General features: G+C 40.8%; 1 protein-coding gene and 1 non-coding gene across 2 annotated transcripts; one reads left to right on the plus strand and one right to left on the minus strand.

The window, feature by feature from the left end:
* The first annotated feature begins 854 nt into the window (after nt 1-854).
* Nucleotides 855-2,766, plus strand: LOC145064958 (GDSL esterase/lipase At5g55050-like). The gene is made up of 5 exons (XM_079012317.1): nt 855-1,152; nt 1,239-1,366; nt 1,526-1,762; nt 1,835-2,081; nt 2,360-2,766. Exons 1-5 carry the CDS (start codon nt 885-887, stop codon nt 2,578-2,580), a joined length of 1,101 nt encoding a protein of 366 aa, XP_078868443.1. The 5' UTR covers nt 855-884; the 3' UTR covers nt 2,581-2,766.
* TRNAF-GAA (transfer RNA phenylalanine (anticodon GAA)) lies at nt 1,405-1,477 on the minus strand. The gene has a single exon. It is a non-coding gene; the product is annotated as a tRNA-Phe (tRNA).
* Nucleotides 2,767-26,465: the final 23,699 nt, after the last annotated feature.

Below are 26,465 nucleotides of genomic sequence, written 5' to 3' on the forward strand. Positions count from 1 at the left end.
AATAGGAAGAGAAATCAGTTTTCAAGAGACGAGGCTGAGATAACTAGGAAAATATCGATAAACAAGAAGATGAATCGATTTTAAGAAACCAACAATTTTGATAGTAAATTAAGAGCATGAGAGATTGCGAGATTGAGATTGAGGCAACAACAATTCACTTACATGGCGGAAGAATCGTAGTAGAGGCTGCTTTTGATGAAACGAGGTTTGTCTACTGATTTTGACGAAGAGGTTGTATATATGAGATAGGGTTATATACGTGGGTATAATGATAATTGTTAACTTTCCTTGTTAGTAAGGAATTCATTCCATTTAGTTGAAGGAAAGTATTTTCCCTCATATAAAGGAATTTGGTCTATAAAGTTGAACCAAACACATAAATTTAAGGGGAATTAGAATCTTTTTCCCTCGAATTTCATTCCATTCCTGCCGACCAAACATGCTTAAGAATATATTTTTAATTTTAGCATGAATAGATAAAAAAAACTATTCATATCTAATCATTAAATTATAGAATGATTAAATTATATTACCTTTTAACAAATCCAATTAAATATCACTAAAAGGGTAAAACTATATCATATATTTACAATTTCAATTACCCGTATGATTGAGTTTTTTTAACAAATCAAAATAGCTATTGTATATAATTAATTACGCAATATCATAATAGATTTTTAGAATGTATACCAAATTAAAAAATATTATCCCTAAGTATACGGTTTACACCGTTGCACCACCCATACCACAAACCGAGAGCCTGCACGCACACTCAATCATGGGATCACGTTATGAACCTTCCGATCGTTGACGCCGCCGACTCTTGACCTCGTTTATAAACCCCACCACACTCTCCCACTTTTCCAAGCACAAATTAACACACCATGGTTGCTGCTACTTCCGTCAACGGCGAAGTGACGGCATTCTTGGTGTGTTTTCTGGTGTTTATTGGGTTAAGAATCAGTGTATGTAAAGCTCAGGCAGCTGCACCGGCGGTTTACATGTTCGGGGACTCGTTGGTGGACGTCGGAAACAATAACCACCTGCCACTTTCAATCGCCAAAGCTGATTTCCCTCACAACGGCATTGATTTTGTCGACGGAAAACCCACCGGCAGATTCTCAAACGGAATGAATGCTGCTGATTTTCTTGGTACATGGGGTTTATTTGGTCACTTCTTCATTGATTATATGCAGTAAATGTATAGTAATATTGTAACTGTATCTTGATTCTTGCAGCGAAAAAGATGGGGTTACCAACATCGCCACCATATTTATCATTGATCGGAGATGCTACACTTCCGATCACCGGAGTCAGCTTTGCATCTGGAGGATGTGGAATCCTGAACAGCACCGGCGAAAAATTTGTAAGAACACGTTGACAAAAAATGAAAAAAATAGCAAATGCGGTGAACGTGGATCGAACACGTGACCTTCAGATCTTCAGTCTGACGCTCTCCCAACTGAGCTATCCCCGCTTTGTGATTGATTGATTAACGTAATTTATTTTATATGTATAATAACAGAAACAATCGATTTCATTTACTCAACAAGTAGAATACTTCTCATTGGTCAATGACCATCTGGTCAGACGACTCGGACCATCTGGAGCCCAGGTGCACCTATCAAAATCCTTATTCGCCATTGTTATTGGAAGCAACGATATTTTTGCCTACTTTAAGACGAGTTCCACAGTCTCTATCAAATACACTCCACAACAATATTTCGATCTTATGGTGTCCACCTTCAAAGGTCTACTAAAGGTACCAAATTTTGGTAAAATATGTTAAGGCTAATTGACCCTTTTGGTTTAACTGAAAGTGTATTGAACACAGATGTTATATGAATTGGGTGCACGAAAAGTTTTGGTGACCGGAGTTGGGGCAATAGGTTGTTCTCCAATTCAAAGAAAGCAAAACAAAACTGGTGGTTGCAATGTAGGGCTAAATTACTGGTCGGTGAAGTACAATGATGGGCTGAAAACGATGTTACAAGAGATGAAATCTGAATTGGACATGAACTATGCTTACTTTGATATATATAATGTCATGGTCAACCTGTTTCAGGAGCCCGAAACTTATGGTACTATATATAAGTTTTGAACCCATTATTTGACCTTTATTGTCAAAGTTGTAGCCGGTCCTTAGCAAAAAAAGTCCGGTCGGAATATGGGCGGGTCTATTTTGCTGAGGTCAGTATTCATGTGTCAGGATTTGACCGGAAACGAACCGGGCTTTTCTTAACCGACTTTGACCATAATAGTATATTTGAGTCATGCAAGTCTACACCTCTACCTTTTTGCTACAATATAAAAAACAATAACTTTTTGCTACAATATAACGATGCATGTATGATTTTAGGGTTTACGGAGATAAAAAAGGCTTGTTGCGGGCTAGGGAAGCTAAATGCGGATGTGCCGTGCATTCCCTTATCGAGTTATTGCTTGAACAGAAGAAGCCATGTGTTTTGGGATCTTTATCATCCTACAGAAGCAGTTTCCAGCATGTTTACGGACATTCTGTATAGTGGATCGCAACAATATATGATTCCCATGAATGTGGAGCAGCTTCTTGCTGTTTGAATTAGGCTCATGGAGTAAAACAAAATAATAGGATTCAAATAACTTTTTTTTCCCTTCTAAAATTGATGTAAGGTAGGTTAATAAAAGGGCCACTAAGAGAAACGTGAGAATTTTAACTCATTTACTTATAATTGATTGATTTGGGTTATAAACTTATAATATATCGATCATCAACGATTTATGCGAGTGTAATTGCTCAATACGATACTTGTTTTAAATATTATCATGTAATTTTATCATGTTGGTGACTTGGATAACTTATTATCGAAGTTATTTTTCATAAACATGCAATAAATCAAAACAAAGTTTTAAAAATGTAAACAAGACTACTGGTCCCAATTAATTTCCGATTAATCCTTATGCGGTACACGACCGTCTAGGAGGCACCTAGAGATTAACTTTATGAATAGACAACTACTAAAATTGTCAAAGCTGATAAATATTTAACATCTTGAAGAAGTTCTATCTTAATAGTAACTATTTGAATGATTGATGTTGTATTAGTCATATTAGCTTATTTTTTTTTCATAATATTAGTAGTATTTACTTATTGGTTATGCTATTAGTCATATTTATTTTATTAAATGTTAAATGATTACAATTTAGGGTCTCCGATTAGTCGCCGAAGTCGCCCACTAATCCACGACTAGAACGGCTAAACTCTAGTCACTCGTAGACCGACTTAATACCATCTAATGATTTTTACAACATTGAATTAAAGAATCTAATTTTATCTTACTTACATTTCACATCATTTTTTTCTAAGCTTAACATTAATTGGTTTTTCGATATAAGTATTCCTTTCAAGTTGTAGGTGTAGTATGAACATCTACCTATTATTATCGATAACATCATGTAGTTGTGGACTATAAACATCATTCTTTTTCTTTGAAAAAAGAATAAATGATTCTTTTCTTATTCACGATTCATCATGGTTATACGAAAGTAATTATAATGATAATATTGATAACAAGTTATAAAGAAATTAAATGTGTAATGTGAGGTTAAGAATTTTCTTGTTCTTGAATATGAGATTTGGGAAGTGTAGGAGCTAGTAATTAAGCTTCTTAAATTTTAATTATAGAGTTTAAAATTAGAGAGCACCGATGATATATATTATTTCTTTCAGAATGATGTATATTATTAAAATAGGAATGAGGCTAGCAAAACACTAGCACAACAAAAGCAATTAGATATTATATGTAGAGAAAGCTGGAACACACCACAAACACCAATCCAACAGATGAAAATTTCCCATAATATCATAAAAAACCTTAGATTTGGCAGAAAATGTCGGTTTTATCCTTTGACAGATTTTTGGTTCGTTTATACCGCAAACTTGTCATTTTTTTGTCGGTTTTGCCATTGTTACCTGCAATAGCAGGTTTCCAGGTTACTATGAATTATCTTTTGCGAAAAAACCCTTAAGTTTACAAATATTTTGCAAAAAAACTCTTAAGATTATAAACATATAAAATATAAATATATATTCAAAATTTTATAAAACTAAATAGTTTTCTACTGAAACATATTTTTAGCTTTATGTACGGTAAATTTTATATTTTTTCGATATAAAGTTTTTATATTTAAATTTTAAAAAGTTACCTAGTTTTATCAAAATTTAAATATTTATTAATTAGTATTTAAACTTTTCAAAGCAACATTAAAAAACGCCTGTTAGCTAATAATAATATGACATTAGTTACATTCAATTAATTTTTTTAAAAGAAAAATAAAAATATTTTATATGTTTAAAAGGTTTGTATTTCAGAAATAATAAACTATCATATTTTTTTTATAAAAATAAATATATTTATATAATAAATTAGAAAAATATATTTATATTTTATATGTTTAAAATGTTTATATTTATTTTTGATGTTTAAAATGTTTATTTTATTTTTATAAAAAAATATGATAATATTATTATGTATTTAAACATATAAAAAATATGATATGTTAGTATTTCTGAAATACAAACCTTTTAAACATATAAAATATTTTTATTTACCTTTTAGAAAAATTAATTGAATGTACTTGATACCATATTGTTCATATTAACTATTTTAACATAATTAATTATTAACTAACAAATGTTTTTTAATTTTGTTTTGAAAAGTTGAAGTATTAATTAATAAATATATTCAAATTTTTTTAAAACTAGGTAACTTTTTTAAAATTTAAATATAAAAAGTTTATATCAAACAGATATAAAAGTCACCGTATGTAAAGCTAAAAATATGTTTCAGTAGAAAACTATTTAGTTTTATCAAATTTTGAATATATATTTATATTTTATATGTTTATAATCTTAAGGGTTTTTTTGCAAAATATTTGTAAACTTAATGTAACGTCCAAAATTTCAAAACAATTAAAACTTTTCAAAAACCACTCATTTTAATAACGTTGTTACAAAAGGTTTTCAATACATTATTTAACAGAGTATTTTCCCAGGTTCATATCATAAAACATCAACGCGAGGAACGGTACGATCACGCCTTTGCCTTGCCACAGACTCTTGAGAACCTGAAACATAAAACCACAACTGTAAGCCCGAAAGCTTAGTGAGATACCCCCAAAATACCAACCACATATACGCCCTTCCAGGCCACGACCTTCCGGTCCATGTGTCTCAGGGGACTTCCGTCCCTGCTGGGTAAACCTTCCGGTCCTACCCACGCCGACCTTCCGGTCCACAACACAACATATTGCCTTCCGACCCATAACATATTGCCTTCCGACCCATAACATATTGCCTTCCGGCCCATAGCATAAAATGCATACATAACATAACAAATCATAGAACGACTCTACATATCGGGTCACACCCCAGATCTAGCAATCATATCACATAATCATATAGCAGTTCACAGACAACAATCGATCAACAGATCACATATCATAGCATTACTCTAAACAAGATACCGGTCTAGCCGGTCACTAGCATAACATTACCCTACGAATCAGTCAACATACTAAATGCATACATACGCCTTTCCAGGCCATGACCTTCCGGTCCACATAGCAATGCCTTCCGGCCCATAACATGTAATGACAACCACCCGGATTTCCATCCGATAAAAGGGTCGGCCTTGGTGCCATAAACCCTAGCGATATAGTGAGGATAACTCACCTCGAAACTGCCGACTGAACAGATAGCTCAAGCTGCTCCGATCACTGATACGATCTCCACCTCTGGACAGCCACCAATGCACTGAACTCAAACAATAAACAACAATTACCAAAATACCCCTGGAACCACTGGTCAATCCTTGGTCAAAGACAAGGTCAAAGTCAACCCCTAACTGACCCTACTCGCCGAGTCAACCCTATGACTCGCCGAGTCCCCATACTCAGAACTTCACTCAATCCGCGATCTAACTCGCCGAGTCACCCCAAGACTCGCCGAGTTCAACAACTCTGAGTCCACTCGCCCTTGACTCACCGATTCTCTAAGATTCCCTTTCTACACGTCGAGTATCCCCCTTGACTCGACGAGTTCCTCCTGGACGAATCGCGGGGCCACCCCGACTCAACTCGCCGAGTCTGAAGAACAACTCGACGAGTCCCAGTTAATCTTCAAGCTACTCGCCGAGTCTGTTCATCGGACTCGGCGAGTCCATGCCATGCAACCGCTCAAACTGCTTTCTAAGGTCAGAACTGCTCCGACCATTCATAGGTCTGGCCTTCCTAGACTGATTCATCACGTAAGATCCTCATTTTGGTGCTCATAATACACCCCATGACTCATAATTTACATTTTGACCTAAGGCATAAGGATTCCAATCCAAAACCTCCATTGACTCCCGAAATGCTCAGGCATGGGACATTCTGGACTTCCAAAGGTCCCAATACAGGGTTCCAATCTCTTGGGGGACTAAGGTAACATTCAATCTAGCCACAAAAGGGTTCAATAAACCCTAAATCCATATACACATCATCATAGAAGAATGTAACTCGAATTATTACCTGAATAATGTGCTCTCTGTGTCCCCAATCCTCAGAACGTGACTTCTCTTGTTGTTTCCCTTAATCAAGCCTTCTCTTCCTTGCACAACAACTCTTCCAAAATCAACAATGGTCTTCAACCTTGCTCCAGATGCTCACAATCGAATTATGGTTTCTCTCAGAAGGCTAGGGTGAACAATGACGGCCATAAAGTCCCTCATATACGTCCCAAACCTGAACGGTTAGGGTTTCGCTAAACAGCGTGGACTCGCCGAGTCCATATCCGGACTCGTCGAGTCCAGTCGCGAACCCGCAACCAGATCCGCGATCCTACTCGGCGAGTCTGAGCTCCAACTCGCCGAGTCCCCTCTTAAAACACCCAAAATCATAATTATAGCAATATCTGGAATTCCGGGCTGTTACAACTCTCCCCTACTAGGACTAGACTTCGCCCTCGAAGTCTCACTCTGAAAATAGCTCCGGATGCTGCTCCCACATCTCACGCTCCGGCTCACAGGTCATTTCCGATCCCCTCCGGTGCTGCCACTGAACTAACACCAGAGGTATCTCCTTATTCCTCAGAACCTCGATCTTCCGATCTCTGATGACCACTGGTCTCTCGGCATAATTCAGGCTCGCATCCACCTGAATGTCTTCTAATGGGACCACTGCCGACTCATCGACTTTATACTTTCTCAATTGCGACACATGAAAAATGTCGTGGATTTGTCTCAAATCCGTTGGCAACTCCAAACGGTAGGCCACCCAGCCTACCCTCGCAACCACATGAAAAGGCCCAATATACCGGGGCCCCAACTTGCCCCTCTTCCTGAATCGAATCACTCCTTTCCAAGGAGAGACCTTCAGGAGTACGAAGTCGCCGACCTGAAACTCAAGCTCGGACCGGCATCTGTCTGCATAACTTTCCCGTTGGCTCTGGGCGGTCAATAACCTCTGTCTAATCTGCTGAATCTGCTCTGTCGACTGAAGCACGATCTCTGTACTGCCCATCGCTCTCTGTAACCGAGAATTACCCAAGATGCAACTCTGCTCTAAATCTCAACAATTACTCGACCCATAAGGGCTAGGAAACCATGAACCACCGGATCCCCGATCCAAAGCCCACTTTTGTCCATTCCGGACCGACTGAGGGACCCATTCTCACTCTCAGAGCAACTCTCACGAGTTCTCCTCTTGCAATCACATACACCTGCTGAACTAGCCCCAACGCCCACAGGTTTGAAGACCCGATACACTGATGATATCCTCGAACATCTCCCAGGATGAACCACTAATATCCACCCTATACCCTGATCAGAATCACACTGAGAATTCAAGATTCTCTCTCCCCCTGCATCCCTTCTGAGCCTCAACAGACATCCCAAACCGGATGAGTTCCTACTTCACTGCCGCGAACACGATGCTCAAAACCATACTCGAAGTACTCTAACCATAACTCTGCTCTGCAGCTTTCACTTTCGTGAACTTGCACTCCCCTTCGGAGTTACACACCTTTCTCTTTTCCTTTTCCAAGGAACCCTCTTGACCATAATGCCACTCCAACCGGTGCCACGGTGCTCGCCCCAAGCGACACCACCCTTTTTGCGTAATCGCTATTCACATACTCTGGTTCTCATTGCAGGGGTTCTCAAGCCCATGCACTCTCTCCACTCCACCGAATCACTACCTCAACTAAACAAAATCACTAACCTGGGGCCAGACCTTCCAATGTAATCACACTGCAACATACAAAATCCGAAATCTCAAACTGATCCAACAATACTATCAGAGTCCCCAGCATGACTGGACCGACTCTCATAACACACACCAACCACTCGAGGCTATATCTCGGTGGGTCCGTACACCCAAACTCTGTGAACCCTCAAGTTCTAACTCTGGGAACCTTCCGGTTCCAACTCTAGAAACATGCACCACATAAATCCCGTGGGATTAATGTAGTACAACCCATCACGTACATCAAGCATACAAATACTCTGATCACATAACCCCGGTTACTTACTCAAACTTGATCCCGGCCTGCTCCCAGGCCTCCACAATCAATTGCCCTAGGTCTGTATCCCACCCCGCATACCCGACACTCGCTCTTGTCAGCCTATACTCTGAGCTGATAGAACACTGCTGAATCCCAACAGCTAAGCACCCTCACATACTCATCGATCTCCCGGAGAATTCTCCAATTCTCCCCCACTTAAAGCACTGACTAACAGCCACCGATTTCCATTAACGACCTTCCAGAACAACCCCGCACAAAGAGAACACTTACACACTGACTGATTCCCACAAGCATAAGCAACCCTCAGCAAAACACATCTCCTCCCTGATCAATCCGCTCAAAAGAATCCGGTCTTTCAATTATCCACTCCACGACTGCAGATGCTACCCGACATTCAACCCAGTGCCGCATCTCCACTATCAACCCTCACGAATGATAACCAACGGAATTCCCAAACAATAACTCATAACCAAACCCACAACCGGCAGGTCAAACACCTCTCAACTACCCACACACCATCTCTCTTCATACAAGGCCACCAGTAATCTCTCTTCAGGTCCAAATACATCTTAGTGGGCCCGAGATGGATCAAGAATCTCGATCTATGCGCCTCCTCCATTAGTATGTTTCGAGCTCCGCCCGTATAGGGCACTCAAATTCGCCCTTAGAAAGTCATAAGTCCTCGGATGTCCGTCACAAACTCGGACACCTGCCCAATCACCCGCTCCCTCTTGCGGTTCTCCGGTCTCACGGCCTCCACCTAGGCCTCTCGTATGGTATCCAAGACTGGAGTCATCATGGTCATCCTCACACATACATCATGGATCGGGGCGCACTCTGATCTGCGACTCAAGGCGTCGGCTACCATGTTAGCCTTGCCCGGATGATATAGGATCTCACATTCATAGTCTTTCACCACATCTAACCACCACTTCTGGTGCATATTCAGGTTTGGCTGATCGATGAGATACTTCAGGCTCTTGTGGTCAGTATCTATGGTACATCGAACCCCGTACAAGTAGTGGCGCCAGATTTTAAGGGTGAACACCACCTCCCCCAAATCTAGATCGTGGGTGGGATACCTCGTCTAGTGAGGCTTCAGCTGACTCGATGCATAGGCGATCACATGCCCTCTCTGCATTAACACCGCACCCAACCCATATATGGATGCATCACAATAAACCACAAAATCCTCCATCCCCTCGGGCAGGGCTAACACTGGGCTTCACACAGATTTTGGCGAAGGGTCTCGAATGAGGTCTGCTGCTTAGGAACCCAAGTAAAAGCAACGCCCTTCTGGGTCAATCTGGTGAGGGGGACTGCAATCTTGGAGAAATCCCTGATAAATCTCCGATAATAGCCAACCAAACATAGAAAACTCGTGATCTCGGTAAGGGATTTCGGCACTTCCCACCTCATAACTGCCTCAATCTTTGCCGGATTGACCGATATCCCATTTTGGTTAACGAGGTGCCCCAGTTACTGGACTGGTCCTCTCGTAACCAGAAATCACACTTGGAGAATTTGGCATAAAGCCTCTCTGATCTTAACATTCCGAGAATCTCTCGCAAATGCTCCTCATGCTGCTCTCTGGATCTCAAATACACCAAGATATCGTCGATGAACACAATCACCGAATGATCCAACATAGGCCTGCACACCCGGTTCATGAGATCCATGAACGCTGCCAGTGCGTGCCGAAAAGGCATCACCACGAACTCGTAGTGCCCATAGCAAGTCCTGAAGGCCGTCTTCTGAACATCCTCCTCGCGGACTCTCATCTGATGGTATTCGGACCTCAAATCGATCTTGGAAAACCAAGATGCACCCTGCAACTGATCGAATAGATCGTCGATCCTCGGAAGCGGATAACGGTTCTTGACCGTTATCTTGTTCAACTCCTAGTAATCAATGCACATCCGGTGTGAACCATCATTTTTCTTGACAAAAAGGATCGGCGCTCCCCACGGCGAGCTACTCGGTCGGATGAATGCCTTCCCCATTAGCTCCTGAAGCTACAAGGATAACTCTTGCATCTCAGGCGGCGTAAGGCGATAAGGGGCCTTGGCAATAGGCGCCGCCCCCGGAACCAAATCGATCTAAAACTCCACCTGCCTCTCGGGAGGCACACCCAATAACTCCTCGGGAAAAACAACTGAGAACTCTCTTACTATCGGAACCTCATCGATAGAACTCGATCTCTCGGTAGCAACTCGCGTATCCATAACATACGCTACAAAACCCTTACAACCCTGTTATAGACTCTGTCTCGCTATGGCAGCCGAGCAAAATGCTGACCTAGATCGGGTATCCTCTCCATATACTGTAAGAACTCCCCCACTAGGGTTTCGTATTGTCACCAACTGATGCTCGCAGTCGATCATAGCTCCGAATCGACTCAACCAACCCATGCCCACGATGACGCAGACATTCCACATCGCAATCGGTACCTGATCTATTGGAAACTCCATCCATTACTATACTTCCAACTGCCACAAGTGACCAATTCTTGGTGAACCTTATATTGTAGTCGACAATTGTTTAACTTACTTTAGTCATATCCGATTATTGTCCTTTTCCTTCTTAACACCCTAGGCATTTGGAATAGATAGAATGGTCGAATATTACAACATATGTAATTAATCCAATACCCGAAGCGTATGGGATACGATTCATAATGTCTTATATAAAGACATGATACTTTACCAGTCTCCTGATATAATATTTCCATATATGGAATTTCCTTATGTTGAACCTTTTCAACATAACATTCATATATATCCTTTGACTAAATTTGATTAAAAATTCTCTATCTAAGCTTTTATATTTTAAATGAAGCATAATTTCGTCTCCCTTAATTATAGCAAAACTACTTTTCAACCTCTGCGACTTTGCGAATTGAAACTTTTGTTTTCTATAATTAAGATTACTAGCTCGCAACACTTAACATGATAATCATTCTCCAACTAACATGATGATTATATCTTTACCAACATAACACTTATGCTCCAAATAGCTTTGACATGTAATCAAAAAACAGTTCGACTTCTAGAAATTAATACTTATTGACTTTCTTACCAAAGTTCATGTTTCTGATATGTGATGCTTCGACAAGACTTTATCTAAGCTTATACACCTTTTATTAGAAAGTTGATATGTGTGTCTAAACTATTTCAGAACTTACAACAATAAGTCTTAAATGTTTAAACTAATTTCCAAATCTCACAATTTAAACTATGAAAATGGATGTCGTAATCATAATCGAATTTGAGAATGCAATTTACACAATCGCTATCTCCTTAAAGTCTTCCTAGTGAAAGCGTTTCCTCACATTCATTTTCATAAAGCGGAGAGAAACCTTATCACTTAGATTTTATGGTGTATGTGTTCCTATCCATGTGAATTTGTCATAACCATAATCATGGGAGAATGTTTGTGACAAATCAAAACTCATATGGACTGAACTTGTTTAGTCTTAATTTCTTGCCACTTGGTAGCACAAGGCCCTACCATGTCTTCCAAGTTTTTTAGTAGCTCATCTATATAGATCATTGAAATTTCATTGATCAAGGTGCATTGCCTTATGCAGTCAATTGAGAACTCTTAGGACTCACATGCATAGTTAACTTAACTAGAATGGCATAGAAACAAGAATATGTCAACACGATAGGTTATAAACCTCAAGTCGTGTGCTAGTGATTAACAATAGGTTTACTCTTGATTAGTTCTTGAAACTTTTCAAGATCATTTAGACTCCCACTGACCTCTTGACATATAAAATTCTCTTTTCAATAAACATTCCTTGAGAAACAAGTATTCAAGAGTTAGTGCGGGTTCTCATCAAGACAAACATTTCACACAATTGGTCTTAGTTGGTCTTTGTCTTATCCAAGACATCACAACTTACCAATTTCAAATGTGCAGGAATAAGAAGACATTTTCTACTCCATATTTGATGAGTGTGTTATAAACCTTCTTAATATTTGTCACTCAAGTCATAATATTGGAGTTCAACTCTAAGATTCGATTTTGGAACGAAGTATGATTCACCTTTTGATTTAACCATTTCAACAATTTCTGATACCTCTTCTTAGCCATACTAGTGCGCTAAGGTGTCCTTAGAGGATCAATTGTGACACGGCTTCATAATCACTAAGTTAATCATAAAACACGATACTTAAGCACTCTCCCTTCTTTTCAGATTGGAGAAACTTTTATCTTTCTGCCTAATTGATTCTTCCTATTCGTTTTGTTTTACATTGAAACCTTTTCAACGATTCAGAATTACACTTAATCTTGTAAGCATAGCCATATTTGCTGAACTTTTAGCAAATCATGACACATATTCGTATCGTTCTTTGTGGTGGACTTGAGCTAGTGTACAACAATGCATACTAGATCCTTTAGTCCTTCACTTGACTCACAGACTTATGTGAACAAGGAATTAGTCTTAATTTCCCAAATATGAAGGTTCTCATTCATCATACAATACCAGTTGCATGATTCCAAGTTTCTGTCCAATTGAAACTTGGGTGATGAGAATCATTTCTTATTTGATAAATTTTCGACACTACCACAAATAACATAACTAAAAATCACATCCATTTTAAATATTGCTAACAATAGAAACATACAAACATCAATTTTAACAAAAGTCATTGCAAGGATATATATATATATATATATATATATATATATATATATATATAAGACAAGAATCAAAATTTATTTTATTTATAAAAAACACGGAAAAACTAGTCCTTACAACACAATTACAAATGAGAACTATGTTACCAAATATTCCTAAGCGATCTATCAGAACTCCTATGCAGCAACTCAAAAATCCGATCATCGAACCTTGTGATCGAAATCCATCTCTTCGCGACCAGACTCAACTTACTCTTCCTTTAAGCTTCCTTTCTTTTCTTCGATCCTACAAAACATCAAAATGCAATCTTATCACATCATGTATTAAGTATCTATAAATAGGAACTTAATAGAGTTAGATAGTGGACTAACCTGAAGCAGAGTCATACATCTTGACTTTTCCATCCTTGAGATCTTGCAGGTAAATATGGTAGCTTTGCATCCAATGCTCCTGCTCTTGGCAATAGAAACAAACAGACACTTTTGGAATGTTACATGGGATAATCTCAGACTTAGCCTTTCTCTTTACCATTCGGTCAAACGGTTTGACCTCGGCGGATCTCTTTCCATTGGGAAGAGAAAACTTTTTTGGACTTCTAATGTTACCATTGTCAATGTCCGTGGAAGTTTGGGATGCTGATCTTGCATTCAAATTTGCTTGACCGATGCACCAAATCATTGCTGATTCAACAACAATTAGCAAATATGTAAGATCAATAAGGGTCATGCCGTGGTCCATCATATAGTACTCTCTAATGAACTCACTATATGAGTCAAGAAGTGATTGAAGAACCAATTCAATAGCCAACATCCTTGAGACACCGACACTTAACATTTCCAACTTGTCAATATGTAACTTCATCTCTAAGACTTGAGCGCATATAAACTTTCCATCTTCGTGTTTGCTTACCAATAGGGCTTCAGTGACCCTGAACATTTCAAGTCTTCGAACATGTGGGTCAGGGAGAATTATTAGAGGAGGTGGAGGAAGTGAACAATGATTTTCATTTCCACAATCCAATCGTGGAACATCATCTTCATGAGGAAAGCCTTTTCCATAAGATGCAGGAAGACCATAGTTGTTAGAATTTGACATCTGCAAAATGGGAGAAATTCAAGTTAGTTGATTCAATCCTTAATATAACACCTAAATGAAATATTAAGGCTAGGACCCAACACACTGTTTTACAACCCCGAAGAGGGATGCCGTAATCCAGTTGCAGAATATTTGACGGTAGGTAAATGACGATTTACCAATTTCCACCATGAAAACGAAAATGAAAATTAGGTTTTAAATGAATTGAAACTCCTAGATCTTTTGAGATTCATTGAAATTTTCAATGGCATGTTTAGTCTCGATTATGCCCTTCAAGTTTGTGACTGGGATGCCGAGGATCACAAACAAGGTGTGAATAACCTTTCATATGTGCTTGGTACTCTTAATGTTACAAATCACATAATCAATGTGCCGGTTAACCACACTCGCTCCATTGATCTATGATTAACATCAAGTTACCATTTTCCACCCTTGCTAGTCCCAAATTAGTTTGTCGGTTAACCACATTCGATCGACTAACGACTTAGCAAGGTGCAAAGTGCAATTTCATGGAATATCACCATTTTCACATTTTTCCTAAAGTAACTAAGATTGGGAATTTAATAAAACATTTAGTTACTTATATAATTAACATTATACTTATAACGAGAATTAATGTCCTACCCTACCCGTTCGGCTAACGACCCTCCACCAGTCAAGGAAGCAGTAGGTGAGTGTAAGGTCCTAAAACGGATCTTTACCAATGATCAAAGAATCAAACAATCAAGAATATGAACAGAAGAAGAGAAATCAAGCTTGCACACGTTTATTACTGAAAAACGTTTGGTACAACTCGATATAATAGGTCGTAAACTCTGTGACATCAACAACCAATAATGACCTAAATAACCCCTATATATAATGGACTTGGGCCAAAAACTGGGTTTACGGCCGTAAAATCACTAGTGGGCCGTAAACACCCTAACAACCTTCCAAAACATGATAAAGACTCAAAATAACTTATTACAATGAAAGCCTAGACCATACCACTAACTGGACCCTTCAATCTCCCCTTTCGTTTGGTGCTAGCTTGAGCTCTGTCTTTGTCGACCACCATTACATCTGACTTCCCCATTGCTCCATTCCAATCTACTTGTTGATGATATTAATAACCATAGCCGTATATTCTTTGGCAGCTGGCTCAAAGATGTCTTCTACAACTTTAATCTGATGATGATTCAGCTGACGTATATCCCATTTTCCAAACTAAAGCAGGTCTCTTTTGTCATATAAACGGATGCGTCCCTTTTCAAGTTTGATGACGACAGATGTAGTAGTTTCATCAAACACCAAGTACAGCATGGACCATAGAGATCCATTTAGATGATCCTGAAGGATAGGAATCTGCTTTACTTGATTGGTAGGTTGGACCTATTAAGCCCAATTGTCCTTTTCTCACTACGAGGCCGTTGCAGGCTTCAACACCTGCTACCTTGAGTATCATAGATGTGTGCTAGGGTAGGGCGGAACCCCCGAGGGCTCGAGGTCATGCTTTACATCTCACAACAAAGGAGGCCAGGGCGGCGTTGGACGTCGTTACTGGTATGTTTTTATTTATCAGTTTGTCAATTATTTTATGGTACGCTTATGTTTTTTTTTATTCTATTAGGTATCTTCTTAGTGAATTCCTTGCCTGCTCTTGTGCTATTCGACTTGGGTGCGAGTCGGTTCTTTGTATCTCGATCTTTTAGTAGGGGTTTTGATATGACTCTTGAAGAGTTGGAGTGTCCTTTGCTGGTTTCTATCACTAGCAAACACGAGGTAGTTGCATTGAGTGTTTTCCAGAGTTGTGTTTTGTAGATTTTTAGTGCCTTACATAATTGATCTGATACTTATTCCCATAGGAGATATATGTGATTGTAGGGATGGACTGGCTGAATAAATTCAGGGCTATGATCGATTGCGATAGTCAACGTGATATAGTTCAAACCCAAGTGGGGGAGAATTGGTTATTTATGGAGAGGGTACCAGAATGGGGTCAACCTTTTGTTCTACTGTCAGGGCTCAGTCGTATATGCAACATGGGTGTATGGGTTATCTTGCTTATGTGGTTGATACTCGAGTTGGGAAGCAGGCTTTGCTTTCAGATGTACCAATTGTCAGAGAGTTTGCTGATGTGTTCCTGGAGGAGTAACCCGATATGCCTCTGGAGATGCATGTTGTGTTCAGGATTGATTTGGTTGATACCAATTGAAACCATCGGAGACATAGGAATTGTCCTCTCAGCTTCAGGAGATGGTAGGCAAGTAGTTTATTAGACCGAGTAGTTCTCCGTGGGGAGCATCGATTTTATTCGTCAAGAAGAAGGATGGTTCACACTCGATGTACATTCAAACTAAAATTTTATGTATAAATATGTATTAGTTATATAAAAACTGTATTTTATATTAAATACACAACTTTAAAATGAGTTTGGAGGTTGTCAAGGCACAAACGTGAGGTTTGCAACCCGTGAAATTTTTACATCTTATTCGAAGCTTATGGTTACTTTGGTTCTCAAAATATAACAAATGCATATGTTTTAAATGTAAAAAACCTTGTATTTATATTAAATATAGTTTTTAAACGAAAAAAATATTTATATAGTTTAAAATGTAATAAAAAAATATATTTATATAGTTTCAAATAGAAAATGATCAACATTGAACAAATTTGAAAAAAGATGATAATCAGAACAAAAAAATAGAATGTCAAAATTGAAAAATAAATAAATTTTGTATCAAAATCAAAAAATATACAGTTAATGTCTTTTGTTGGAGAAAATTCAATTTTGTCACGTCAGCATGGCACGTCATCAAATTGACACGACATCATGCCACATCAGCAGGTAACCTGATCGACCAGTCAACAAGTGGTCAGAATTGTAAAAAATTAGAAAATGCAGTGTCAAATTTGAGACAGAAAAATAGAGTGTCGAATTAGAATTTTTGTGTAAACTTACTGTTATGAGAGCAACCTAAAAATGACTTTGCTTCTAATTACAAGTTTATACCAATTTAGTTATGAACTTAGACACCTTAATCCAACATATATAATATGAGAGAGCATCTACCTTGTTTCAACATGCTAATGGTTTTGGGAAGATTTTTATATGAAACCAATCTGGAATGAGTGAAGTTATAGGTAAAGTGTTTGGTATCACAAATACATACATCCACATATCCACATACATACATAGATACACACAAATACAAAACAAAAAAAACTGATACAATGACAGAAATACATACAGATTCAAAGTAGGAAACTACTTCAACAAGTATTGCTTCCCATCCAGAAATATATCCGATAAACCTTAATAGGAAGTAATCTAGATAACACACAAATTTAAAAGCATGCAAAGACATAGTATTTACGTGGTTTGGTCAAAGTGAGCTACGTCCACGGGTAGGAGGGAGTATTCTTATTCACAAAGTGCTCAAACAGATATTACAAATACAACCAACAGAGATTCGACATACTCACTAAGGATACAAAAAGATACATTCAAATGACTAGGCGGTATCCCTATTTATAGAATAAGGATCATACCTAAAACCCTGATGGACCAAGTCTATGAAATATGTCAACCAATCATATCCCGCCTTGCAGCTGCTCTAGAACCTTCATCCTTGAGATACTCTGCATAAGCATCATCAAAACACATGATGTCGCATCACATCATGAACTAAGATCATTCATCATAAGTATCCATGGCGCATCCTCCACCATAGTGGCGCATCATGCCATTGGCGTAAACAAATTGAGAATCTTCAACTTTCGTGTAACATCCAAAAAATCACAACAAATTTAAACTTTTAAAAGACCGCTTTTGATAATGAAAATGTTTACAAAACCATTGTTTCCAAAAATATTATTTAAAATCAGAGTCTGCCAAGATCATCAACATAAAAACCCAGGATGTGTACGGTCACGCCTTCGTCTTCCCACGATCATCAAAAGTACCTAAAACAACAACTAAAAACCATAAGTGAAAGCTTAGTGAGTTCTCCCAATGTACCATCACATACAACATATCCAACAACATGTATAACCGGGCCTTCAGCCTGATTGGAACGCCTTGTAGGGCCTATAACCTATCTGGAACGCTCCTGAGCCTTCGGCATGAGTGGACTGTCTCGCAGGGCCTATAGCCTATCTGGACCGCTGACTGGGTCTTCAGCCTAACTGGACCGTCTTGCAGGGCCCATAGTCTATCCGAACCGCCCTGGGTATCTTGGTCTTCAACACAAAGTAGGACCTCCTTAACCCAAGCAACCATAACATGTCAAACTACACATAACATATAAACATATAACCAGACATCATACAAACATGCAAATCTACAGATCACTACCTCATGCTAACATCCCATATATCAGGATACCGATCTAACAGATCACTACAGAATAACAACATCCTATATACTGGGATACAATTCTAACAAATCATTACAACATAACAACATCCTATATACCAGGATATAGATCTAACAAATCACTACAACATAGCAACATATGGTAAACTAGGATATCAATCCAAAGGGTCGGCCTTGGTGCCTTCGACCCGTAAGTACACTGAAGAAAACTCACCTCCCAATCTGAACAATAACTGATGAGGTCCCGATCCGGATCTCAGCTCCGACAGACATCTTGTAACAACCCAAATTTTCAATAAAATTTTTTCATTTAAATAACAAATCCCATGTTCATTAATTATAAATTCACACACAATAGTTTCTCAAAAGTACAAAACATCAAGTAATTATTCCAAAAGCAGAGTGTCCATAATAGAATGTTGGAGAGTGCATGCAGTGCCATCATGACGGGCCCTTGCCCTTAGATCCCGAAGTACCTGAAACAACCAACAAACTTTAAGCTAATGCTTAGTGAGATCCCTATTGCATACCACAACAACAATCATATAATTCCATATAAACCATGCATACAATCAAACATATGAGGATGCCATGGAAACCCTCCTTGGTCTTACTCCGAATGCCATGGGAACCCCCGTATGGTCTTATCCAAGTGCCATGGGAACCCCCACATGGTCTTAACCAACTGCCATGGGAACCCCCACATGGTCTTTACCATAAGTGCATAACATATAGATAACACACCCACAAATAATCATTACAACTAAGTAACAGGGGTAAGCCTTGTTGCCTTTGACCCATTCGTGTGGTGAGGAAACTTACCTCAAATGTTGGTAGCTGAAAAGGTCCTGGCTCTGAGTATTAGCTCCACTCAATCCCTAAACATAAGCAATTCCTTAGATTCAACTCAATACTTCAAACCCTAAGATTCAACCTTGGTCAAACTTAAAGTCAAAGTCAACACTCCGAGTTGATCCAACTCGTCGAGTTATCCCTCAACTCGTTGAGTTCCCCTCAAAGACAGAATCGAGATATTGTGATCCAACTCGTCGAGTTCCTCCCTTTTCCAACAAAATCGTGACAATCCCAAACAACGCATCGAGTTTCCCAATCTGCCAACCCACTTAATGTATTAAGCCATTTTTCTTGAATCCAAGGATTCCAAACCTCAGATCCCTTCCATAATGTTCTCTAGAAGGGTAAAGTTTCCAACTTTACCCTTAAGAACCATCCAATAAGCTTAAAAACCAAACCCTAGTTTCTTTAAAGAGGGTCTTGACCCATTCAACCCCTTATTTCCTACTGTAATGTTCCAAAATACAGATCTTATGTCCCAAGGTGGGCAAGTCACATAAAGTTCCCAACTTTATGTCCATGCATGCTGGCAACATCCTCTAAGGTTCATTTTTGGCTTCATAATGGACATATTGCATGAATGGGACATGGATGCCATTAAAGTTTGGAACTTTAAGCCTCAAGAGGTCATGTAGAGGTCATATCTACTCCATCATCCCCTAGAAACCTTTTCTCTTTAGACACCTCAAACAAAGTCCCAAAACTTAAGCTAAAACTTTAAGAAAAGAGAACTAATAAACTACATGCCAAGGTGACGACTTTATAACTGAAAGATGCAGCCCTTAATGAAGAGTTTCTGGATCTAGAGTCACTCCTCCAAGCTAGGTGCTTCTCTTCTTCAAGACTCCTTTCAAGAACCAACAACAAACACTCTTTAAGCTCACAAAACTCAATATACAAGACAGAAAGCGATGCTAGCTTTTTCTCTGGGCGAGGGAGGCTAGTAAGTAGGCCATCCAAGAAGTTAAGTCCATTATATAGGGTGCAACACCCAAAAATTAGGGTTTTCTAATCCTGCGCCAACTCGTCGAGTCAGGACACCCTAAATCATCGAGTTGGGTCATTAAAGTATGCGACTAGGGAAATCTACACACGACGAGTTGGAGCCTTCCAACTCGCCGAGTTCCAATCAAAACTTGAAAATAAAAGATTTATTTCATACCTGGACCAAGTGTTACACATCTATCCATCCAAATGACCAAATTCTCAAACACAATCCGAAAGATGCACCAAAAACCCCATCAAGAAAGTGATACAAGCCCTAAACCTCACAATCAAGGGATCTAATAAATCAACTAGGAAGATAAAAGCTTTTTTACCTAGTTTGTAAGCTTGAGATGAAGAGAAAACAGATCCAACAGCCCTTCCTCCTTGATCCTTGAAGAGCCTTGCCCTTTCTCTAAGAAAATGACTTAAAATAAGCTTCCTTCCCTCTCTTGCTCACTATAGACAATAGGGTTTCTCTCAGGGGATGTATAGACACTGATGAGGTGAAATGGAGACTATAAGTGCCTTTATATAGGCCATAGGTCCATAAAATTAGGGTTTCACTCAACAGCGCTGACTCGTCGAGTTGGCTCATTAATCCACGTTACCAAATCGCGACTCTACTTGACGAGTTGAGGCACCAACTCGCCGAGTCCCTCTAAAATTCTCAAATTAAATAATTAAAATAATATACCTAGAAATCTGGATGTTACAATTCTCCCCCATTAGAATCAGACTTCGCCCTCGAAGTCATTCCCCGCAAAATAGCTTAGGATGTTGCTCCCGCATCTCCGACTCCGGTTCCCAAGTCAAATAAGACCCATTCTGATGTTGCCACTGGACCTGAACCAGGTGCAGTTCCTTGTTCCTCAGAACCTTCATCCTTTGATCTAAAATCGCGATCGGCCTCTCAATATAATTCAGGCTCGCATCAACCTGAATGTCCTCCAGTGTTACTATTGACGTCTCATCGGCCACATACTTCCTCAACTGGGACACGTGGGAGGTGTTATGGATCTGGCTTAACTCCGCAGGTAGCTCCAATTGGTATGCTACCCTGCCCACCCTGGCGGTCACTCTGAAAGGCCCGATGTATCGGGGTCCCAGCTTGCCCCGCTTCCTGAATCAGATCACCCCTTTCCAAAGGGATACCTTTAGGAGTACAAAGTCTCCGACCTGAAATTCTAACTCAGATCGCTGCCTGTCTGCATAACTCATCTGGCGACTCTGGGCTGTTAGTAACCTCTGTCTGACCTGTTGAATATGCTCGGTCGTCTTCAGCATTATCTCTGTGCTGCCCATCACCCTCTGCCCCACTTCTCCCCAACAAATGTGAGTCTGGCACCTCCTCCCATACAAGAGCTCGAAAGGAGACATACTAATACTCGAATGATGGTTGTTGTTGTAAGAGAACTCAACCAATGGTATGTAGGTGTCCCAACTTCCTCCGAAATCCATGACACGTGCATGCAACATTTCCTCAAGTGTCTGAATCGTCTGCTCGCTCTGTCTATCTGTCTGCGGGCGGTACATAATGCTAAAATGTAAGCACATGCCCAATTCCTCGTGAAATTTATTCCAAAACCTGGAAGTAAAACGCATGTCTCGATCTGACATAATCAAGATCGGCATCCCATGTCGTGATACCACCTCTCTCACATAAATCTCGGCCAATATCTCTGCAGAAGAGCTCTAACTAATACCAAGGAAGTGAGTACTCTTCGTCAATGGGTCCACAATCACCCAAATTGCATCAAATCCACGTCTAGTTCTCCGTAACTTGGTGATAAAATCCATAGAGATCTGTTCCCACTTCCATTGGGGAATCTATAGAGGTTGCAATAGACCATGCAGATGCTGGTGCTCTGCCTTGAATCGACGGTAGGTCAAACACCTCTCAACTACCCACACACCATCTCTCTTCATACAAGGCCACCAGTAATCTCTCTTCAGGTCCAAATACATCTTAGTGGGCCCGAGATGGATCAAGAATCTCGATCTATGCGCCTCCTCCATTAGTATGTTTCGAGCTCCGCCCGTATAGGGCACTCAAATTCGCCCTTAGAAAGTCATAAGTCCTCGGATGTCCGTCACAAACTCGGACACCTGCCCAATCACCCACTCCCTCTTGCGGTTCTCTGGTCTCACGGCCTCCACCTGGGCCTCTCGTATGGTATCCAAGACTGGAGTCATCATGGTCATCCTCACACATACATCATGGATCGGGGCGCACTCTGATCTGCGGCTCAGGGCGTCGGCTACCATGTTAGCCTTGCCCGGATGATATAGGATCTCACATTCATAGTCTTTCACCACATCTAACCACCACTTCTGGTGCATATTCAGGTTTGGCTGATCGATGAGATACTTCAGGCTCTTGTGGTCAGCATCTATGGTACATCGAACCCCGTACAAGTAGTGGCGCCAGATTTTAAGGGTGAACACCACCTCCCCCAAATCTAGATCGTGGGTGGGATACCTCGTCTAGTGAGGCTTCAGCTGACTCGATGCATAGGCGGAGCACCAGAGACCTCACGGCAGGATGCAGCCGTTAGACATTCCCGTGTGGAAATGGGAGGACATTACCATGGATTTTGTCACCAAGCTTCCCCGGACCGCACGTGGAGTGGACTCGATATGGGTAGTAGTGGATCGGTTGACGAAGAGTGCCCATTTTATCCCGATCCAGGAGAGTATAACGGCGGAGAAGTTAGCCGATATCTATGTGCGTGAGATCGTGGCACGTCATGGAGTGCCGGTATCAGTGGTGTCTGACCGAGATGTCCGTTTCACATCCAGATTTTGGAAGCGGTTCCACGACGAGATGGGTACTCGTCTCCATTTCAGCACCGCTTTCCACCCTCAAACAGATGGGCAGAGCGAGAGGACGATTCAGACTCTCGAGGACATGCTTAGGGCATGTGTCCTAGATTTCGGTGGCAGTTGGGATACGTATCTTCCGTTAGCGGAATTCTCGTATAACAACAGTTATCATGCGAGCATTGATCGACCTCCCTTTGAGATGTTGTATGGGAGGAAGTGTAGGACCCCGATTTGTTGGGGCGAGGTCGGTCAGCGAGTCATTGGGAGCACAGAGGTGGTGCTCAAGACGACTGAGTTGATCCAGCAGGTCCGTAGTAGACTGCAAACTGCTCAGAGTCGGCAGAAGAGCTACGCCGATAGAAGGCGTTCGGACTTGGAGTTCCAGGTGGGAGATATGGTCCTTCTGAAAGTCTCACCTTGGAAGGGTGTCATCAGGTTCCGGAAGAGGGGCAAGTTGGGCCCCAGATTTATTGGTCCTTTCAGGGTTTTGGCCCGGGTGGGTCGGGTTGCTTATCGGTTAGATCTTCCTGAGGAGCTTAGTCAGATCCACAGCACGTTCCATGTGTCTCAGCTGAGAAAGTGTCTGGTGGATGAGTCAGCAGTCGTTCCCCTAGAGGATATTCAGGTTGATAGCAGCCTAAATTATATTGAGAGACCGGTCGCAATTCTGGACTGGAAGACCAAGGCCTTGAGGAACAAGGAAATTCAGTTAGTAAAGGTGCAGTGGCAGCACCGGAAGGGGTCTGAGTGGACGTGGGAGGCGGAGGAGGAGATGAGAGAGCACTACCCAGAGTTATTTGCAGATCCAGCCGTAGCAGACTTCGAGGACGAAGTCTGAGACAAGTGGGGGAGAATTGTAACGACCCGTTTCCGGTATGTTAATTCCTTGGTAATTGTTGTAAGTTTTGCAAGAGGAACTCGGCGAGTTCATAGCCTGACTCGCCGAGTAGGGTCGCGGCTGCGAGCACGCGTGAGCCGGGGACTCGGCGAGTCCATATCCTGGACTCGGCGAGTCCATCCGTCTGGGTGAAACCCTAAATCCCCGGGTTGCCCACTATTTAAACCACCTTATAGCCCCATTCTCGCCTCCCTCACCCTGAGAACACAGTGAGAAAACCCTAATCCTCCCTTGAGAGCTTATAAGTGATTTGGTGCCATTTTGTGAAGGTGTGAAGAAGGAGAAGAAGAAAGAAGCAAGGAAACGAGTTGTAGTGCAAAGATCCAAGGGCAAATCTGAGTTTATTGAGGTATTTTCGGAGTTCCCTTCTTGTTATATGCTTTAAACTTCCATTAGAGCTCTTCTAAGAGCTATTTGATGTTTGTTCCAAGCCTTATGTTTGCATGAATGTCTTAATAAGTCGAAATACCTTTGGATCTGAATGTTGGGGTGTTGTAGAGCCCAGATCTACTGTCTTTTTGGAGTTACTTTGCATATTAATCATAGATCTACCCATTTTATGCATCTTTTAGCCTTATTTCCCTTATTCATGAGGTTGTGCACGTAAAGTTGGAAACTTTACGTGGTAAATCAGCTTATTGGACTCAGATCTATCAATTGTATGTGTTGGATTCAAACAAAATCGAGTAAAAATCAGTTGCATGGCGGCAACTCGGCGAGTCGGGAAGAACGACTCGGCGAGTTGGGTCGCGAGTTCCCGAGTCCTTCATTTTGATCAGTGTCGAGTGAATCCAGTGAGTTAGAGAGTGGACTCAGCGAGTTGAGGGTAGACTCAGTGATGGAGGGACTCGGCGAGTTGTTCATACAACTCGGCGAGTCCAAGGCAATCTTCTTAGGATCATGAACAACTCGTCGAGTTTGTTCATACGGCTCGGCGAGTCGGATGAAGATTGTCTGAGTTCTTGGATCAAGAGGGTACTCGTCGAGTCGATGCCACACTCGACGAGTAGCAGCGTGTAGAACTGAGAAGTGAGAGTAGGACTCGGCGAGTTGGGTGGCCCAACTCGGCGAGTCAGCCCCAAAAGTAAGTTGACTTTGTCCAAGGGTAAAAGAGTCATTTTACCCCAAGTGCAGTGTTTAGTATTTGATTGAGTGTGTTCATGGGCTTGTAGCCGAGGAGATTCAGGAGCAGCAGCCGGTAGCTTTCAGAGACACACACTCAGACGCCAGTTTACGAGGTGAGTTTCCTTCCAGTAGGGACGAGTCTAAGGCCACAATGCCGGCCCGTCCAGTTAGCAGTAGTTTCCGGACTTGATCCGATGCAGAAGTTAGTATGTTTGATGCCTTCGTGGCTCAGACAGGATTTGTGAGCTATGTTTTATGTGTTATGTATTATGTGTTCCGGGCTACGGCCCGATGTAGTATGCAGTATATGTGTTCATGCTAGTTGTTATGATATGCTATGCTAGGTTCAGTTCCGGACTTCGGTCCGATGCAGCCAGTTCCGGACTTCGGTCCGATGCAGTTAGTTCCGGACTTTGGTCCGATGCAGGGGACAAGGTCCCAGTCAGTTCCAGACTTCGGTCCGATGCAGTTAGTTCCGGACCTTGGTCCGATGCAGGGGACAAGGTCCCAGTCAGTTCCGGACTTCGGTCCGATGCAGTTTCCGGGCTTCGTCCCGATGCAGTGGGCAAGGCCCGATATGTGTTTATATGATATTGCTATTGTATGGTACGTGGTATTTTGGGGGAGCTCACTAAGCTTCGTGTTTACAGTTTCAGTTTTGGTTTCAGGTACTTCCGCAAGCAAAGGGAAGAGCTCGGGATGACGGCATCGCACACACCACCGCCTCAGCTTTAGCCTGGGATTGATTTAGTTGTTTGATTTGATGTAGTATGATACAGTTTTCCGCACAGTATTTTATTATGTTTTGGAATACATCACGCATGGTTTTATTATATGATGCTCTGATTACAGTTTTGATTATATTAAAAACAAAAATTTTTGGGTCGTATTTTTGGGTCGTTTTTAGTTGGTATCAGAGCCCTGGTTTGAGGGATTTGGATACACTTCCGGGTGTATCTGAACTCAAACTAAGGGAAATGAAAGATTTTATCAAAATAAAAACGTTTTATAAAAAGAATTTTGAAAGTACTTAGAAAGGAAGAATCTTTTTTAAATAAGATAGAGGTGTGTGCATGCGGTCAGCCGAGCTCAAGTAAGTACTCCCAAATTACCCATACAAGTTATTTGTTCAATT

Source organism: Lactuca serriola, chromosome 7, assembly GCF_051521515.1.
Source record: "Lactuca serriola cultivar US96UC23 chromosome 7, Lser_US96UC23_V15, whole genome shotgun sequence".
In the NCBI taxonomy this organism is placed as follows: Eukaryota; Viridiplantae; Streptophyta; class Magnoliopsida; order Asterales; family Asteraceae; genus Lactuca; species Lactuca serriola.

What these genes read in the sequence shown, in the direction of transcription:
- LOC145064958 (XM_079012317.1), top strand. Translation starts at nt 885, where the DNA reads ATGGTTGCTGCTACTTCCGTCAACGGCGAAGTGACGGCATTCTTGGTG. An exon ending in ACAGCACCGGCGAAAAATTT is followed by an intron (nt 1,367 to 1,525) that starts GTAAGAACACGT and finishes GTATAATAACAG; the next exon opens with AAACAATCGATTTCATTTAC. An exon ending in TCAGGAGCCCGAAACTTATG is followed by an intron (nt 2,082 to 2,359) that starts GTACTATATATA and finishes GTATGATTTTAG; the next exon opens with GGTTTACGGAGATAAAAAAG.